Source organism: Erythranthe guttata, chromosome 14 (assembly GCF_056151865.1).
Source record: "Erythranthe guttata isolate IM_541 chromosome 14, IM_541, whole genome shotgun sequence".
Lineage (NCBI taxonomy): Eukaryota > Viridiplantae > Streptophyta > Magnoliopsida > Lamiales > Phrymaceae > Erythranthe > Erythranthe guttata.
The window spans coordinates 7,504,652-7,524,052 of record NC_142546.1 but is presented as its reverse complement, the minus strand read 5'-3'; the positions used below and the strand labels follow the sequence as shown (position 1 = coordinate 7,524,052).

General features: G+C 32.8%; 2 protein-coding genes and 2 pseudogenes across 4 annotated transcripts; 1 reads left to right on the top strand and 3 right to left on the bottom strand.

Moving 5' to 3' along the window:
- LOC148765047 (protein ETHYLENE INSENSITIVE 3 pseudogene) lies at positions 1-603 on the top strand (annotated as a pseudogene).
- Positions 604-897: 294 nt separating this feature from the next.
- Positions 898-8,295, bottom strand: LOC105956143 (sulfate transporter 1.3). 3 transcript variants are annotated; one of them, XM_012979982.2, is made up of 15 exons: positions 8,169-8,295; positions 7,807-7,901; positions 4,817-5,144; positions 4,662-4,710; positions 3,864-4,068; positions 3,423-3,597; positions 3,249-3,314; positions 2,916-3,029; positions 2,707-2,823; positions 2,498-2,624; positions 2,114-2,400; positions 1,840-2,030; positions 1,649-1,734; positions 1,449-1,525; positions 898-1,303 (listed from the first exon to the last, which is right to left on the bottom strand). In XM_012979982.2, the coding sequence occupies exons 3-15, from the start codon at positions 5,117-5,119 to the stop codon at positions 1,166-1,168; spliced, it is 1,935 nt and encodes a 644-aa protein (XP_012835436.2). In that variant the 5' UTR covers positions 5,120-5,144; positions 7,807-7,901; positions 8,169-8,295; the 3' UTR covers positions 898-1,165. The 3 variants fall into 3 exon arrangements, with proteins under 3 accessions (XP_012835436.2, XP_088670877.1, XP_088670878.1); XM_088814751.1 differs by having other exon boundaries at positions 7,807-7,882; positions 8,169-8,187; XM_088814752.1 differs by lacking the exons at positions 7,807-7,901; positions 8,169-8,295 and adding an exon at positions 5,310-5,362.
- A 3,290-nt stretch (positions 8,296-11,585) lies between these two features.
- LOC105949717 (putative CCR4-associated factor 1 homolog 11) lies at positions 11,586-12,377 on the bottom strand. Its single transcript, XM_012973038.2, has one exon. The coding sequence runs from the start codon at positions 12,375-12,377 to the stop codon at positions 11,586-11,588; it is 792 nt and encodes a 263-aa protein (XP_012828492.2).
- Positions 12,378-18,419: 6,042 nt separating this feature from the next.
- On the bottom strand, positions 18,420-19,208 carry LOC148765046 (putative CCR4-associated factor 1 homolog 11 pseudogene; annotated as a pseudogene).
- Positions 19,209-19,401: the final 193 nt, after the last annotated feature.

The following is a 19,401-nucleotide window of genomic DNA, read 5'->3' as shown; positions in this document are numbered from 1 at the left end:
ATGATGATGTGCGATGACTTGGGTTTTTGTGGCGATTTCGATTTCGATTTCTTCTCGTCTGCGGCGCCCTTCGTCAAAGAGCCGGACACGTGTCCTCTCCAATCTTCGGAGCCGCCAGGTCAGCAGCAAGACCTCGCCGGCGACGAAGACTACACCGACGATGACATCGACATGGACGAGTTTGAGAGAAGAATGTGGCGGGACAAGATGCGGCTGAAAAGGCTTAAGGAATCGAACAGGGGCAAAGACAGCGGCGGTGGCGGTGGCGGCTCGGCCCTGGATTTAGCAAAACAGAGGCAGTCCCAAGAGCAGGCCCGCCGGAAAAAAATGTCCCGGGCCCAAGACGGGATCCTGAAGTACATGCTTAAAATGAAGGCGCAAGGGTTCGTGTACGACATCATACCGGAGAAGGGCAAGCCGGTCAGCGGCTCCTCCGACAACCTCCGCGAGTGGTGGAAGGAGAAGGTCTGCTTCGACCGGAACAGCCCCGCCGCCATTTCGAAGTACCAGTCGGAGAACTTCGTCGCCGGCAAAAACGAGACCAACAAAAAAAAACGGGGAAAAGAAAGGTATTGTAAGTTGTAACGGAGAAGAAGAGAAGAGGAGATGTGAGGCAATTGCAGGGGAAAAAAAAAGGAGAGAAAAGGGGAAATCAAACCCAGGTTAATTTCTTTATGAAAAGACATTTTTGCCCTTGGAAAAATCACGTGAAAGTCACATGTGTGGGATTCCGGCAAAAATGCCCTGAATATTCCCTTTTTAAGGCACCGTGCAACGAAAACCGTAGTTTAGGTAAAAACGTGCAAAAAATTTTTGTTTGGGGGTAAAGTGCAAAACGGGCTATAGTTTAGGGGGTAAACTGCTTTTTACTCTTTAATAAAAGTATAATCTAGACAATTTATTTATTCCGTTAAGGTTTATAACAAACTGTTAAACTCTTATTCATCTTTTACATCACAATCAAACTTAGTTAATCAATACAAACAAAAGAGTTTTCTATACTAATCACAAGATAAACAACAATATATCCTAATTCAAATATGAATGTCAATTAATAAAATTCATCCTATTAATTTGACATATTCCCCTAGCTATTAATTTGAAATATTCCCCTAGCGATTATATCAAATCAAAAACATTTTCTCCGACCGAAAAAAGGTAAACCTCAAGGCTCCATTTTGGGAGCCAAAGTCGAGACTGCATCTCCAACGGTGAGGAAAATATTGTCCTCTCCGACTTTGCTAGCAAATTCCGACGCATGTAGCTTGTCAAGTACCGTTTGTCCCGGGTTCGCTAGAACAAGCTGAATTTTTTTTTAGAAAAATAAATTAATTTATAATTTGTGTTGATAAACTATATATTATATAATATTAGTGTATTTCACGTGATGTAGCATTTTAACAGTGTATTTATATATGAAGCAAATAACCTTTTTTGTACTAATTTACCTGTATATGTCTCTTTCCAAGACTTTTTTGTAGATCTTCCAAGGAATGAATGCCACTAGTATCTATATCGGTCACAGCTGATTACCAAAAAAAAAAAAAAAAGACGACATTTTATTTTTTTCTAGCTCGAGTTGCAACGGGACTCGATGTGGGAAAGAAAGAAAAAAACCCGAAAAAAACGAGTAGAGAATATTCCTTACGAGACATTTCGACAATCAAATACTGGAATCTTGATTGGTCATTCTCTTTGTGGTTCTCCTCTTCATCACTCAACAACCTCAGTATCCTACATATAGAACCATTTGTAAGAGATCAAGAATTGTAATTTCAAAGAAAATAATATATTTTTATTTAAAAGGATTTAATTAAAAAACAAAGAATAATATATTACCTCTCCCTAATGTAATTGGAGTTAGAAAAATAGATAGCAGAGTCAACTCTAACAATAAGAACACCAGGAACCTTAGTTGCTTCTGGATATTGCTGAGTGTTCCTATAAACCGAAGTTCTCGGAATTTTACCAAGAACCGCAGTTCTCGGTCGAGTTACTTGCAGAAGAATCTTCGCAAACGATATTGCCACCTATTTTTCGATATATCAAGAATCATTTCATAAGCTCATATATTTTTGTCAATATAAAAAAATACGAAAAAAAAAAATTGTACCGCAATGAGAAGGCCGATTTCGATAGAGATGAAAACGACACCAAAGAAGGCACCCATGCAAGCAACAAAGTCAAATTTATCGATCTTCCATATAAGAATCATTGCTTGGTAGTCGAATAATCCCACCACGGCAGATATAATAATTGAGGCAAGAATTGCGTTCGGTGTGTACTTGAACAAGGGGGTGATCACCTCCAATGTAAGTAACACTACTATCGACATCACTATGTTCGACACAGCTGTGTTGCATCCCGCCATGTAGTTCACAGCTGATCTCGAGAACGATCCTATCCCGAATAAAAATAAATAAAAAATCGAAGATTAGTATATTATTATCTAATTAACATATGAGGATTATATATAATAATTAATGTGAAATTAAACCTGTGGCGACGTAACATGAAGTCATCGAGCCGACGATGTTCATTGTGCCTAGTGCCACCATTTCTTTGTTCCCATCTAAGTGATAGTCTTTCATTGCTGCAAATGTTCGACCAATTGCGACCGCTTCCTGTTATTTACATTTATATAATATGTTATTAGTACTTGATTAGTTCGATTTATTTATTTTTATTTTTATTTTTTTGGCTTACGGTTAGTGCGATTAATCCTGCGATAGCGCCAATTCTGAAACCGGTGAGGACATAGCTGCCGGTGAAGTGGATTTTATCGAGAGACGGAGGATTGATGCCTCTTTCAATGTGGCGTACCTTCATACAAGATTCAACGATTTCTACGTTAAATTTTTTTTTTTAGAAACTAAATTAGTTATGAAGAACGAACAAGTTAGAAAAATACGTACGATTTGGACTCCTTTCTTGTCTGCACGGGTGATGAAAACGCAAAACGTTGCAACGATAACAGAAATCAACGGAGCTATTGCCGGTACCCAAAATAGTCTCTTGTTCCTTTTTCCCTGATCCACCAAATCTTATTAGTATCATCAAAACCAAAACCGAAACCCGAAAACCCGAAAAACCCGAAACCCGAAACCCGAAACCTGAAAAAACGAAAAAACGAAAAACGAAACCCGAAAACCCAAAAAACCGAAACCTGAAAAACGAAAAATGAAACCCGGAAACCCGAAAAAACGAAAACCCGAAAACCGAAAAGAAAAGTTAGTTAGGCTTCTTACAATATACTTGGCAAGGAGCAGAAAAGCCAAGAATGTGATTCCAATGACGCAAGTCTCCCAATTCCACTGTAATAATAATAATACATAAGAGAAACATTTAACTAACTAGTTTCAAAATCTTATTATTTTTGCTAATGATGTAAGACATTAATTGTAATTAGTTGATCTAATTACCCCATGATGAACATTAGTCCAAACGGAACTCATAACCGAAACTATGTCGGTTTTCTTAGTAAAAGTCTTCACGCCGAGCAATCCCTTTAGCTGTTGAAGGCCGATCGTTATGGCTGCTCCCGCCATAAATCCCACAATCGCCGCGTGAGAAAGAAAGTCGATCAAGAAACCCAACCTAAAAAGCAAAAAAGACCAAGAACTCCATTGTTGTTAATTCTTTGAAGTAATGCAATACTTTTTTTCGTTTTCGAAGGCTCTGTTTGGATCAAGTTAAGTAAAAGAAAATGATTTCAATTTCATTACCATTTTATTTAGGAAGCAAATTACATAGTATAGAATTTTCAAATGCTCTATTTTCATTTTTCATTTAATTTATTTTGCATTTTCATTTTTGTAACTTCGAAATCCGCGAACGAAGCAGAGCGTAAAAGAAAAATATACCGGAAGAAACCGAGTGTAAACTGAGTGATCCCGGCGAAAAAAGTAGCCGTGAAGGCAAGTTTTTGATACTCGATTTTGTGCTTAGGATCGATTTCCTGTTGAAGCATACTTCCGAGCAACAGAGAAACCACAGCCACCGGTCCAATCGCGATATCTCTCGAGCTTCCCATTGCTGCATAAATCAACGGCGGAACAAAACTACTGTCTGCAAAATTCAAACCCCACACACACACACAAAAATAAATAAAAAATATTACAGTACAACATTGATAACCTCGCTTAAATAATAATTTTTTTCCATACCGGCTCGGTGAAAACGTACTAAATTATTAATTAGTTCGACAATTTAATATTTCGCTAAATTAATAGAATTTTGCTAGTCCCGACTATATTAATTTATAGAGGTTTAACTGTATACTCTCATTTTTTTATTCGAAAATATATATATATATATATATATATATATATATATATATATATATATATATATATATATATATTTTTTTTTAATAATATATATATATTTTTTCATGATTGCGTTTATTACCCTTGTATTATACCGAATTGCTAAAAAACTCCTCGTGTTAAAAAGATTAGCTAAAAACCTCTACAATGCATTCTTTTATAGCACGCGATCCCCCTAAATGGCGTGATTTTTAGGGGGTAGTTTGCTAGTAAAAGTGAATTCCAGGGGAGATTTTGCTAATATTTTTTTACGTAGGGAGTTTTATGATAATTAGAGTAAACACAGGGGTGCTAAACGCAATAAACCAAGAAAAGAAATGACGGTATACTTACATAGTCCAAACTGGGGGTCCAAGTTAGCAAGCTTTGCATATGCAATATCCTAATGCAATAACAAACACAACAAAAAAATCGAATATCGTTAGAAACTATCATCGAACGTAACTATAAACGATTTTTTTCTAGTTAAATATATTTTCGAATATCACCTGAGGTATGCATAGACTTGCGATCGTGAGCCCGGCTATGAGATCGCCCCTGAACAAGTGGAGTTTGTAGCGTCTAGCCCAATCAAGAATCGGGAAGACGCCTTGTATAGCAAGCAACAACTTTCTCGATACCGATTGGTCCTTGAAATGTTTAAGAGGTTCGTCATGGAAGAATGTCTCCTTCAATGCAAACTTGATCTCCTTCAACAGCCCTTGCTTAGGTGGCACCCCCACCTTGTGGACGTATGGCGCCACGTCATCGTCGCCCGCATTTGCACCGCCCTCGTCCCCCACACGTGTCATGATTGTGGCCGGAAAATGGAATCACCTATGAAAAAGATCGAAACAACAAACAAAAAGAAAAAAAATTAAAAAAGATTATTCTTGAATGATTAATATGGTTTTTCGTTAATTCTTTCGTGGAATTCGAAATACGAAAAGAAACCGGTATGAAGGTATGAACGAGTTTAAGATAAAGGGCAATGGAAAGTACCTAGTATGCAGAAATATTGTTAGTGAATGAGGGTAGTGACTTATAATTAAAGCTTATATATAATGTTCAAGAATCTAAAGTCAATTATATATATATATATATATATATATATATATATATATATATATATATATATATATATATATATAGACAGGAATAAATTTTGTATTTTACGATGAAAAAATAATTTTTTTTCTTCTCTTAATTCATACTCTATTTTAGCTCCCATCAAAAAGTCTCTAAGTCTGACCCTGACCTAATGCGCTATCAGTTGGACATGATTCGGTGTCAGGAAAGGTGAAAACACTAATTTTATAGTGCAATTCAGCACACACAAGCGTCCATGACATTCGATTGTGGATCGTCTATAATCGGGCCTCCCCACGTGAACAATTGCTGCCAAACAGAGGCTAAAACAAAGAGATTATCTTAATGATGAGTGATTGAAGATTTAAATATTTGTGAGTAATTAATAGATAAAATATGGGATTGATGAGTTGACTTTGAGTTAGATAAAGTGGCAAGAAAAAAGCATGAGTTTGTGAAGTCTAAAAGCGTGTACTAATTAGTCTAACTATGTGTTTTAATAATGTTTCTTACAAGTAATTATATAACCTAACTCTTATTGGCAGAAAAGTCTGTAATAATGGCTGATGTTTGAACAGAAATTAAAAAAGTGTTATTATGAACACGATTTCAAGTCTCCGCGCGGATGCAAGTGGGGTTTTTGACCTTTCACGCTTATGAACAGTCAAAGATGCCCCCCACTTGGGTCAATGATTAAATTGGTAATTAACAAATGGAAATATAAATATTATTGGGAACGTGTGCACCAATTTCACATTTGCTCTCATGTGTTTATAAAAAATATATTTTGTCCATAATGTTTTAATTATTTGACATTTCTAATCATTTCTGTCAATTTTTCATTAAAACTAACTCAATCAAACGTGTGTCCATCACTATCGTAACCGACGGACTAACGGTAAATTGACAGAAATGATCAAACATGTCAAATTATTGAAATATGAATGACTAAATATGTTTTTTTTTTTTTTTTTTTTTTTTTTTTTTCTGAAAATGGGGACCAAATGTGAAATCGTTACAGACTTAAGGGATGAAAACTGTAATTTTTTCAAATTTTATATGATGAATTGATGATATGAAAAATACCAATACTGATAACTCGGGTGGCAACCTAATGGAATATATCGGAATAACATTTTTCAAAAAAAAAAAAGAAAATCCAATATTTTATATTTATCTGAAGTAGAAAATGACTTTCAAATCTGAATCAAAAACTTTCGGAATTTGAAAAATTCATTACAAATTCGGAAAGCTTCGAGGTTTTCGAAAATGTTGCGGAAATTTGTTGGAAATATTAAAAAAAATCAATTTTTTAAGAAAAAAAATTCAAATTAATTTTGTATCTAATACAGTTTTTGCAGTATATTAATCCACAATTAGAATTGCCTTAATGTTTACAATCCACAACATAAACTATAAAGTGCAATATTAAAAAAAAAAATCAATCTTTTAAGAAAAAAAAAATCAAATTAATTTTGTATCTAATACAATTTTTGCAGTATATTAATCCACAATTAGAATTGCCCTAATGTTTGCAATCCACAACATAAACTATAAAGTGCAACTGCCCCTATTTATTTATCTTTTTATTGGTTCATTAAGAAAGTGCACAAAGTCAAATAATTTAATAAGTTTGGTTAAAAAGGGCAATCAATATCTCGTGTCAAAATCAAATTTTGTGGGGTTCATATAACTCAATCAACAATTTGTTAACTCTTTATCATTTTCTTTTAATAATAATGTTTGTAACTTGTTTGGCTAAGTTTATACGATGTTTAATAATTTATAAGTTATTTCAAAGTGCTTAGTAAAATTTAAACAAGATTATAAAAATTCAAAACATAAGACATGAGAGAGTAAATAAGATCTTTTTGAAAAAATATATCGAACTTGTAGCTTATAAGCTCATCATCATCCAAATATTTTTACAATTAATTACAAAAATAAGACGTAACAACTTATCAACTTCTAAAACAGTTTATCAGACGTAAGAGTTTATTATTTGTTCAAATTAAGCTTAGCCAAGCGGGTTATTAGTTTAGGTCGACCGAGGCTCTTCTATAACATTCACTTCTATATTAAAATCAAGTATATTTTTGTAACGTATCGTTGAAAAATGAAATATTCGATCTCAACTGTTATTTAAGTGAATTCAAACTTATTCAAATTCTCTTAAACAGAAGTTCGATTTTTTTTTTTTTTTTTAAATAAGCTTGATCAATAATTTAGTTTATAAAATTCGATGCGTCTATCCCCTCATGACATCCCAAAAACGTATAATAATTTAATGTCAAAGAGGGAGAAAAAAGAACAATTGAATAAAAATAAAAATTAAAGTAATTTAATTTAATTACTTTTACATTTAATTTAACTATTAAATTAAAGTAATATAATAGTTCTGAAATCTGACCTTTTCTTGTGCAATAATTTTGGTGCGTGCAAGCCTACGTATGGAAGCCACTCGATCAATTCTCCAATTTCATCATAAACAAATCAAATATTATCCTACGAAAAAAAAATAATTAAATAAATAAATGTTCATTGACACACGTACTATATATACAATATACTACTAGATAAATAATAATTATAATAATAAAATAAAAAAAACAAGTTGAAGAATATTGATCAATGATCGGAGAGAAGAAATAGATATAACTGGAGTTTCTGTCCAGGTTCAATGAACTTGAATGCGTTGAATTTTTTTTTAGAAATATATATATATAATTATATATCATTGTTTTATATATTTGTATGGTAAAAACAGTTGACCTGTTATGGTAGAGTACACGAGCAGATAAGCAACAGCTGGAAGAAGTGTGTTTTGCAACCACGTCTTTTCTGCAGAAATATCTTTCACGTATTTTGCAGGGAAGAAGGCGAAGAAAACTCCTTATTTATTCTTTTTTTTTAATTCATATATATATATATTTTTTTTAATATATAGTATGAATTATTGGTAATTACATTTTTTCCTAGGTTGGACCCAATTTTCAAACTTGTCATGCGTGACAATTATTTAAACAATTATTTTTGGAGTTTCTTTTCTTCTTTTTTCTTTCTTTTATTCTTTCTTGTAATGTGAAATGAAGAGATTGATTAATTTAATCATATGTTGAATAATAGTAAATTGGTAGTTTAAAAAGAATTTGGGGGGAATAAATACCTTTGAAAATTTGTTAGTTTGTTAGTTAAATTTTTGGAGAGGGGAAGTAGAAATTTGACAATGGGTGCCGAACGGGTTCGAAATCGAACGAAACAAACTGGATTTAGCTTTTGTACGATTTATTTTGGGAAAATAACAGTTTCCATCCCTCAAGTTTGCATTAATTCCACAGTTGGTCCTTCATGTTCACACAAAACACATTTGATCCCTCGTGTTTGAATAATTTAACACTTTTGGTATTTTCCGTCAATTTACTGTTAGTCCGTCAGTTAAACCAGTGACGGGCACACACATGATTCCGTTAGTACTAACAGAAAATTGACGAAAAAGACTAAGTGTTCATTTTTCGAAACATTAGAGACCAAATGTGTTTTTTGTGAACATGTGGGGTTAAATGTAAAATTGGTGCAAACTTGAGGGACGAAAATTGTAATTTTTATGATTTTTTAAATAAAAAAAATCAAGTTCGATTTCAATTTTCAAAAGAATTATAATCTTGAAATAGTCTCCAAATTCTAAAAACCTCGGAATTTATCTTATCACATTCACAATATCAAATGATGTAAAGTGTTGGATAAAAGAAAAATGAAATAAAGTAAATTTTATTTATATTATAGTAAATGAAATGCTATTTGCGGTCACAAAATTGCTATTCGCGGTTTATAACAAAACCCCCCAAAACTTTTAAAAATATCCAAAACCCCCCCAAAACTGCAAATAGCAAAAAAAAAAAAAAACAAAATCGAAAATTCGAAAATCTAGCTTGAAGAAGGGTTGGGCTTCGATTTTTTGATGTAATTTCGACTCTTTTATGTGTAATATGTATTGGGTAGGTCGATTACGGAACCAATTTCATGTTAAAAAGCCCTACAAATCGATTTGTAGGACTTTTTTTTTCGCAAAAAAATGTTCGAACGCCCAAGATGGGCGCCCAAGGCGTGTACGAACGCCCCTTTTACGCGTTTTGGGGGGGGGGGGGGGGGGGGGGGGGGGGGGGGGGTTGTTGGATTTTTTTGAAACAAATTGGGGTTTTAGTGAAATAAAGTGTTTTTTTGGTGGTTTTGTTATAAACCGCAAATATCAATTTTCAAACCGCAAAAGCAATTCCGTATAGTAAATACTTTTCAAACATAGCCAAAAAATTGAACCTAATTCCGAAGTCAACTATACAGCCAAATAATTGAACCTAATTCAAAGGCAACTATCTTTCTAGCCTTTGATGTGCTTTTCAGCACAGCAGATCGCGCCACGTGTCCTTTCACAATCAGCCCGCTGGCTGTCCAACGCACCGTTGACTGACTGTTGACTTCATTAAAAGAGTGAAAATTGACCAAGTTCTGTTTGGGAGGTAACTTTATATCTGAATATAACAAGGGTAAATTACAACCAGCCCTGGTCAAATTACGAAAGCCCCATTTAGTTTGGATAATTACAACCACCCCCTCAACTCCTTAAATTTAGTGGAATTTTCTAGATTATATGGAATATTATCAATTTTTTATCCGTTTTATCCCATTCGAACTATACATTTTGAAGCAAGATGATTATAATATGTATTTTTTGGCTTGTATAAATCAAATTGTGGTGCATGAAACTGTATTTTTACACAAAACGAGTACAAACTAGAGCACATTCCACGAAATGTAGATGATTATGTCGAATTTGACACCATAAGGGTGTAGGTGTAAGAACAAAATATAGTTGAGGGGTAGATGTAATTATCCAAACAAGAGGATTTTTTTTTGTAAATTAACCATACCTCAGGAGTGTTTGTAATTTACCCATACAACAATCCCATTTTACCCTCAAATTTAACAAAAATGTCTTCATCCTATGTAATTTCTATTAGTATCGAAGGAAGCCAAATGGGAACTTCAAATATTCAAATAATTAAGAGAGAAAAGATAATTAAGTTGATTTGACCAAGACTTATGTCGATCATTGTCTAAGACTTTAAATCACATAATACAAATTCAACTTTACTTTATAGACTATATTATAAAGTAGAATTCTCGAGTTCTACCGATTCTAATTTGATCGAAACTTTCTAATTTTAGTTCACATGAATTTTAATGTTTGAGATTTTCAATTTTTTTTAATTGAAATTGGAATCTATATTTAATCCAATTTAAAATTTCAAGAGTAATTCTACCAAGTCACGATTATTTTTCGAGTGTTAAAACAATTTTTTTCATTATAATTTCCAAAATTTCGAAGTCCAATTATTAAAAAAAAAAAGTAAATATTATTTTTCATTCAATTTGTCTGATTTTCAATCCTACGGCACAGGCCACCCCAAACCTCAAGTTGATTCAAGACTTTCTAATTTTAGTTCCCATGAATTTTAAAATCTGATATTTTCGATTATTTTTTTTCTTATTGAAATTGGAACATATATTCAATCCGATTTAAAATTTCAAAAGTACACCTACAAAGTAACGATTCTCTCCGAATTTCACATTTTCCACATTAGGAGTGTAGAACAATATTTTTTTTTTTTTTAATTCTAAATTTCCAAATTTCGATGTTGAATTATTAAAAAAAATTTGAACTAAACACTATTTTTTATTCGATGATTTGCCGCTCCTATACTACAGACTACAGAGTGCATCCCCCCCCCCCCCACGCACACACAAAAACATCTTCTAAAATTAAATATTTTTCCAAACCTAACCGAAATCATAAATTTCTAATAATTATTTTTCGTATTTAATTTTGACAAGTTGATGCAAAAGTGAAAGAGAGAAATTAAATTGCAAAAGAAACTATGTCAGAGTACCTTTTCATAATTATTAAAAATTTCAAATGTAAAATTCAATTAATATTAATCAATAATATAAATCTCCCAGTCAATTTCTACCCTCCAACAGGGGGAAAAAAAGACAGAAGTAAATAAATAAACATATATCATAGATTAACTGAAGAAACCTATTTAACTACGTACAAAACCATTCATCATATAACTACGGGTTTGCATGCATGCATGCACGCACGTATAAACCCAACTCAAGACAAAACCCAACTCAAGACAAACCATACAACCTATACTTGAACCTCTGCAAAATTCGATTCATCTCCTCTTCGGAACACTTTCTCTTAAGCTCGAAAAACACCCTCATGATCATCAAACTATCCGAACCCGCTTTATGCCTTTTCCCCGTCACCCGCTCCAAATTCAAACTCCTAGCCACCCCCTCAAGCCCCCCACCTAGCCCAAAAACCCGAACCACTTCCTTCAAATCATAGACCTCGTCTCCAAAGAAACCCCTCACGAGCATCATAAATCCATCCAAACTCTCCGGCAGTTCCATCCCGGTTAGAATCTTGATCAGGAACCCTAAATCGTACGGCCCGTGAAATGTGGCCCACTTCAAATTTTTCCCCGGCTCGCTGAAAATCCGCCTGAACAGTACAGCGAATACCCATGATTCGATTCCGCGTTGCTTGTTCTTCAAGAAATTGATCCCCTGACGCTTGAGGAAGGATATGGATTCGGGGTTTTGGAGATCGTGATCGGAATCGAAATCCCGGAAGTTGAATTCCCACGAGTAGTGGGACCTGCCGTCGGAACTGGAGAGTGTGAGGCCGAGCTGGATGAGCTTCAACGCATCCACGTTCCTTTTCATCACGGCGTAGAATTCCGCCGGGGAGAGAGACTCCATCGTGTGTTTGGGTATGTTGATATGGTGGTATACGATCCCTGGAAATTCCGTGTCGATGGAGACGTACGGAAACACTGATACACAGGTGTCGATGCGATTGAATTCAGACATGAGATTGTGAGGCCATACATTCACTATCTCCGGCGATAACATCGTTCGTCTTTGTTTTCTATTAGTTTACATGCAGAGTTCTCTCTCTTGGTTTGCATGTATATATATATATATATATATATATATATATATATATATATATATATATATATATATATATATTATTTGTATCTTTAAAGTACTAGGATTCCTAGTCCTAATTGCATATTATTATTTGTAGTGTCGTTTCATTCAAATACAATTGTTTTCAAACACGTTTTAAAATCTAAGTTTTCTTTATGGGAATACAATCCAAACGGATGCGCCGTTAAACCAAAAAAAATGGACCCCATTCATCGTGTAACATGTGTTAATTATGCACTCTCTCATATGGGACCTACTGAAGTATAAAATTCATTAAGTAGCTATAATTATTTTCTTTTTACCCATAATTCAATTCGGCCATTTAAAGTGCCAAAAGTTTTTTTTTCGTTTTCTTTTAATATTTGCATTTTTTTTGCTATATATTTGTTTTATTTTGCCTTTTCCTTTCTCGATTTTTACTTTTTACTGTATAATGTGAATAAACAGTAATTAATCCTTTTTTTTTTTGCTGTATATTGCATGAAATGATTTTGTACGGTAAATAATCTCTTTTTTCTCGAAATTTATATTTAATGTATATTGTATATGTGATTATACAGTAAAAGAAATTACCTTTTTTTCTTGAAATTTATTGTAGTTTTCTTTGAATATATATTTCTTTTACTCAATATTATTTTATTTTACTTTATTTATTTTTGTATAAATAACGTGATTATATATTTACTCTTGTGTACTCTTCTTTTGCCTTTTATGTTTTTTAATTGGTCAAGGAGTAAACTCTCTTCGCTGTAAATTAACCATGGTAATTACTAAGGCGGCGGATATATGCAAACCCATTTTTTATTAGTTCAAATTTATATAAAGAGGTTTATTAGTTCAAGCCCGTAAATTAATCTAATTTTATCACATCAAGACCAAAGAGGACGAATATGCCATTATCAACAAATAATACCAAAATACAAACAAACCCTATTTTTTAATTGTTCACCAAAAAAAAAAACTCACGAATGCCGTCACCAGACCGCTGCGACGACCAGCGAGACTTCCACCGCGCCGGCACCACACGCATCATCACCACCACCGCACCACCACCAACAAGTAAGTCTTTTTTACTAAACTTTTGTTTGTAAATTCGAAAACATTAATCGAGTATCGATTCTTGATTAATATGCGTGGATGGACATTAATCGTCGATTTTGTGAATATATGAATTATGAGGGCTGTAGATTTTTTGTTATTATATGTAAAATTAAATCATATTTTTCATTCTTTAATTCGATTATGTTTGTTTGATTTGTTGTTCTTCATGCGATGGAACATCTTTGTTTAGTGTACGATATGTGGTCAAACAATATATTTTCTTTGTTTTCTTAAAAATTATAGGTTAAGTTTTGTTCTTGTAGTCATCTCCATTAATCGAGCCGTCCACGAATCGAATTCTAGTCGTTTGATTTTGTTTACATATTTTATCTTTATATTTTTAATCGAGTTCGAGATGAAAATATGTGATCAAGTTAGAAGAGTGTTGCTATTTCCACTTCCAAAGTATCTCAGTTTACCACCGAAGATATATAAAATGTCATAAATAACCCTACACATTTATAATCCACCACCCTTTCTTATTTTCGGTTAATCCTCATGTGTTCTAAGCTATTTCTATTTTATTTAATTTTATGAACTTTTTAATTTTTTTTTTGCAATGAAATATTTATTACAAGATATTTAATCTTCCATATCAGATGATCTACAAATTATGTAATTTTTTTCAGGACACGAAATTATATTAAGCCAAATTGGCCAATTGTGGAGGAAGTTGAGGATCTTCCATACAAGTACTCTTAATTTAGTTCTCTAAGAACGTGAATTTCTCTCTTTTTTACATTCGGAAATGTTTTTCTGTGACGAAAGTATCATTCACTTAAGGTGAAAAAGGTGAAATTTTGTGACAAATGTTCCAGTGAAAAATAGTGGGTTTTTTTTATAAATATTTTAATTAGTTTAGTGGTGGATGATGGTGGATGATTTATAAATTTGTAAAAAATATAGTTGACAAGAAAAGAAAAGGGAAAATTGGGAAATATATTTAATTTTGTGGTGAAATAAGATATTTTAAAGGTGGAAATAGCGTCTCAGTTAGAATCGTTATTTTAATAAATTAAAGATCAAACAAACTTCCAATAAACAATCTCGACCCTTACATTTCTGTTTTTCGTTTCTTTAAAATTATTAACTTTAATTTTGAATTTAATTCGTCTACAATCCGGTTTTTGGATTAAACTTTAGTAGAGTTAAAATTAAATACTATATATTCAACAAATTTGAATAGCTAGTCATAAAATGAATATTTCCATAACTTTATATCGGCAAATGGTAGGATTTATTTAGATATAGTTGTACAGTTAAATCCCTATAAATTAATACAGTCGACACTAATAAAATTTTAGTAATTTAGCAAAATATTATATTATCGAACTACTAATTTAGTACGTTTTTTCCGAGTTGTGACCGAAAGAAATTACTATTTACGTAAAGTTATTAATTTATCGATTATTAATCTATCGAGATTCTAATGTAGTCATATATTAGGCGAATTAATTTTTTTCTTTAAAATAAATATTACATATAAATAAATAATATAATAATAATTAAATAGAAGCAAAAGTCAACTAATTTGACCAGTTGAAAAGCACGACCGATTTCACATTTGGTCCACATGTTCAAAAAAAACACATTTGGTTCCTCATGTTCTAATAATTGAACATTTTTGTTCATTTCTGTCTATTTACCGTTAGTCCGTTAGTTAAGGCAGTGATGAGAACACGCTTGATTCAATTAATTTTAACGAAAAATTGACGGAAATAACTAAAAATGTTGAATTTTTGAAACATAAATGACCAAATGTGGTTTTTGTGAACTTGAGAGACCAAATATGAAATCGGTCCAAATTCAATGTGAGTTTACAGTCAACACTAACATTGTTGATCAAGACTTATTTCGATCAGTACTGTCTAAGACTTTAAATGACTTAATACAAATTCAACTTTACTTTATAGATATATAGTATAAATTAGAATTTTCGAGTTCTATCGACTAATTCAAAACTTTCTAATTTTAGTAAAAATAAATTTTATAATTTAATATTTTTGTTTTTTTCATTTACTTTTATTGAAATTGGGATATATATTCAATCTAATTAAAAATTTTCAAAAGTAATTCTACCAAGTCACAATTCTGTACTGAATTTCACATCTTCCAGTATTTTTGTTAGAGTAGGTTTGGTTAAATTATGAAACCCCCCTCATGTTTCTATAGTTATATATATCCCCTCAATTATGAATTTTCTTACATCTCCACCCTTGGTGTCAAATTCAACATAATCATCTAGGTTTTGTGGAATGTTCTCTAGTTTGTACTCGTTTTGTGCAGAAATATAGCTTCTGATGCACCAATATCTGATATATATACAAGCTAAAAAACACATCTTATGATCATCTTACTTCAAAATATGGAGTTCAAATGGGATAAAACAGGTACAAAATTGAGAATATCCCATATAATCTGAAAGAGTCCTCCAAATTTGAAACCGTAAAGATGGACGTGTAAGAAGATTTATAGTTGAGGGGTGGTTGTAACTACCCAAATAAAAGGGGAGGTTTTCGTAATTTGACAATACCTCATTCAGTGGTTGTAATGTAACATTTTTTTTTTATTCGAGTGTACAACAATCTTTTTCATTCTAATTTCCCAAATTTCGATGTCCAATAATTAAAATAATTGAAATAAATATTATTTTATTTAATTCATCCGATTTTTGCTCCTACAGCATATGGCACCCCACGGCCCACATATAAAAGCAACTTTTAGAATAAAATGTTTTTCCAAAACCTACCCGATTGACAAGTAGATTCGAAACTTTCTAATTTTAGTTCACATGAATTTTAAAGATTTGAGATTTTTTTTATTGGAATTGGAATATATATTCAATCCGATTTGAAATTTTAAAAGTAATTCAACAAAGTTACGATTTTCTCCGAATCCCACATTTTCTAGTAAAAAAAAATATAGAATGTAGAAAAAAAAATTCATTCCAATTTCACAATCTTATGTGTAGGGGTGGGGTGGTAAACGAGCCGAGCCGGCTCACTAACTCGACGAGCCGGTTCGACAAAGGTTCGAACTCAAGCTTGGGTTTTTCGAGCTCGAGCTCGAGCTCGAGCTCAAATATAGTTGTTCGACAGCTCGCGAGCCGGCTCGCGAGCTGGAGTGTTTTTTTTTTATTTTTAATTTTATATATTATTATTATTATTATTGTTATTATTATTATTATTAATATAAAATATTATAATAATAATATAAAAATAACATTAAAAAATTAAAAATATATATAACTACAGTATTATTTATTTTATAATTTTTTTCATTATACTTTAAATATTTTTTAATAAAAATTTAATAATAAAAAAAAAGGCAAAAAAAAAAAAAAAAAACATATTGAGCTCGAGCTCGAGTTCGAGCTCGTCAAAATTGGCTCGAGCTCGAGCTCGAGCCTGCCAAAACAGCCGAGCTCGGCTCGTTCACACCCCTACTTCTGTGTCCAATTATTAAAAAAAGGGTAAATCACAAACACCCTTCTGAGGTGTGGTTAATTTACAAAAAACCCCTCTTGTTTGGATAATTACATCTACCTCCCTCAACTATGATTTTTTCTTACACCTCCACTCTTATGGTGTCAAATTCAACATAATCATCTAGATTTCGTGGAATGTGCTTTAGTTTGTACTCGTTTTGTACAAAAAATACAGTTTATGATGCACCACAATCTAATATATACAAGCCAAAAAACACATATTATGATCATCTTGTTTCAAAATGTAGAGTTCGAATGGGATAAAACGGGTACAAAAGTGATAATATTCCATATAATGTCGAAGATTCCACTAAATTTGATGAGTTAAGGGGGTGGTTGTAATTATCCAAACAAGAGGGGGATTTTCGTAATTTGACCATAACTCAGGAGTGTGATTGTAATTTACCCTTAAAAAAATTGAACTGAATATTAGGCTTTTTAAGATTTGTTTGATTTTCGCTCCTACTACTACAGAGTGCACCTCATACAAAAGAAAGAAAAAAAGAAAAAAAAAAACACCTTCAAGAATGAAATGTTCGTAACCCAAAGCCTTTAATAATAGGGTAAAGGTCTAGGGTTCGAGCCCTCCTCCCCTATTTCCCCTTGTAGTGGACTTGAATTTATTCAAAATAAAAAAAATGTTTGTAACCCAAATTATATATTTCTAATAAATAATCTTTTTCGTATTTTGACAAGTAGTTGCAAAAGCGACAAGAGCTTTGTACCACATTAATAACAGCAATGCATACACACTGAGTTGACTTGATCAAGAAAGAAATAATTGAATTTACATCTTACAAGAACATGAAATAAATTTTAGGAAAATTTGTGTCATTGTTAAAGAATATTCGAATTTGTTATCGAGTCTGTCAAAGCTTGTTATCATGCATTTTCTTCCCACGCAAAAAAAAAAAAAAAAAAAGAACTAAATACTATTTTTTATTCGATGATTTGTCTGATTTCCGCTCCTATACTACTGAGTGCATCCCACACACACACACACACACAAAACATCTTCTAGAATTAAATGTTTTTCCAAACCTAATCGAAATCATAAATTTCTAATAATCCTTTTTCGTATTTTCACAAGTTGATGCAAAAGTGAAAGAGAGAAATTAAATTGCAAAAGAAACTATGTAAGAGTACCTTTTCATAATTATTAAAAATTTCAAAATATAAGATTCAATTAAAATTAATTAATAATATAAATCTCCCAGTCAATTTCTACCCTCCAACAGCAGAGGAAAAAAAAAAAAAAAACCAGAAGTAAAGAAATAAACATATATCATAAGTTAACTGAAGGAACCTATTTAACTACAAAAATCATTCATCAACTAGCTAGGGTTTTGCATGCATGCATGCATAATCCCAACTCAAGACAAACCATACAACCTATACTTGAACCTCTGTAAAATTCGATTCATCTCTTCTTCGGAACACTTTCCCTTCAACTCGAAAAACACCCTCATGATCATCAAACTATCTGAACCCGCTTTATGCCTTCTCCCCGTCACCCGCTCCAAATTCAAACTCCTAGCCACCCCCTCAAGCCCCCCACATAGCCCAAAATCTCGAACCACTTTCTTCAAATCATAGACCTCGTCACCCAAGAAACCCCTCACGAGCATCATAAATCCATCCAAACTCTCCGGCAGTTCCATCCCGGTTAGAATCTTGATCAGGAACCCTAAATCATACGGCCCATGAAACGTGGCCCACCTCAACTCTTTCCCCTGCCAGGCGATGTATCGCCTGAACAATAAAGCAAATACCCATGATTCTATTCCTTGTTGCTTGTTCTTCAAGAAATCAATCCCCTGACGCTTCAGGAAGGATACAGATTCGGGGTTTTGGAGATCGCGATCGGAATCGAAATCCCGGAAGTTGAATTCCCACGAGTAGTGGGACCTGCCATCGGAACTAGAGAGGGTGAGGCCGAGTTGGATGAGCTTCAACGCATCCACGTTCCTCTTCATCACGGCGTAGAATTCCGCCGGGGAGAGAGTCTCCATTGAGTGTTTGGATATGTTGATCTGGTGGTATACGGTCCCTGGAAATTCCGTGTCAATGGAGACGTACGGAAACAGTGATACACAGTTGTTGATGCGAATAAATTCCGACATGAGATTGTGGGGCCAAACATTAATTATCTCCGGCGACATGAGATTCTTTGTTTTCTTTTTTTCTTTTTTCTTTTCTTTTTTTGACAAGAACGTTAATTATATTAAGGAGGAACACGTAGAGTTATCTCTTGGTTTGCTGTATATATAATATTATTAATATCTTTGAAGTACTAGGATTTCTAGTCCTAATTGAATATGATTATTAGTAGTTTCGTTTCATTCAAATACAATT

Coding starts and splice junctions, on each gene's coding strand:
- LOC105956143 (XM_012979982.2), bottom strand. CDS start 5,119: ATGACACGTGTGGGGGACGAGGGCGGTGCAAATGCGGGCGACGATGAC. Junction 4,069..4,661: donor GGACCCCCAGTTTGGACTAT/GTAAGTATACCG, acceptor TGAATTTTGCAG/ACAGTAGTTTTGTTCCGCCG. Junction 2,625..2,706: donor CAGGATTAATCGCACTAACC/GTAAGCCAAAAA, acceptor TGTAAATAACAG/GAAGCGGTCGCAATTGGTCG.
- LOC105949717 (XM_012973038.2), bottom strand. CDS start 12,377: ATGTTATCGCCGGAGATAGTGAATGTATGGCCTCACAATCTCATGTCT.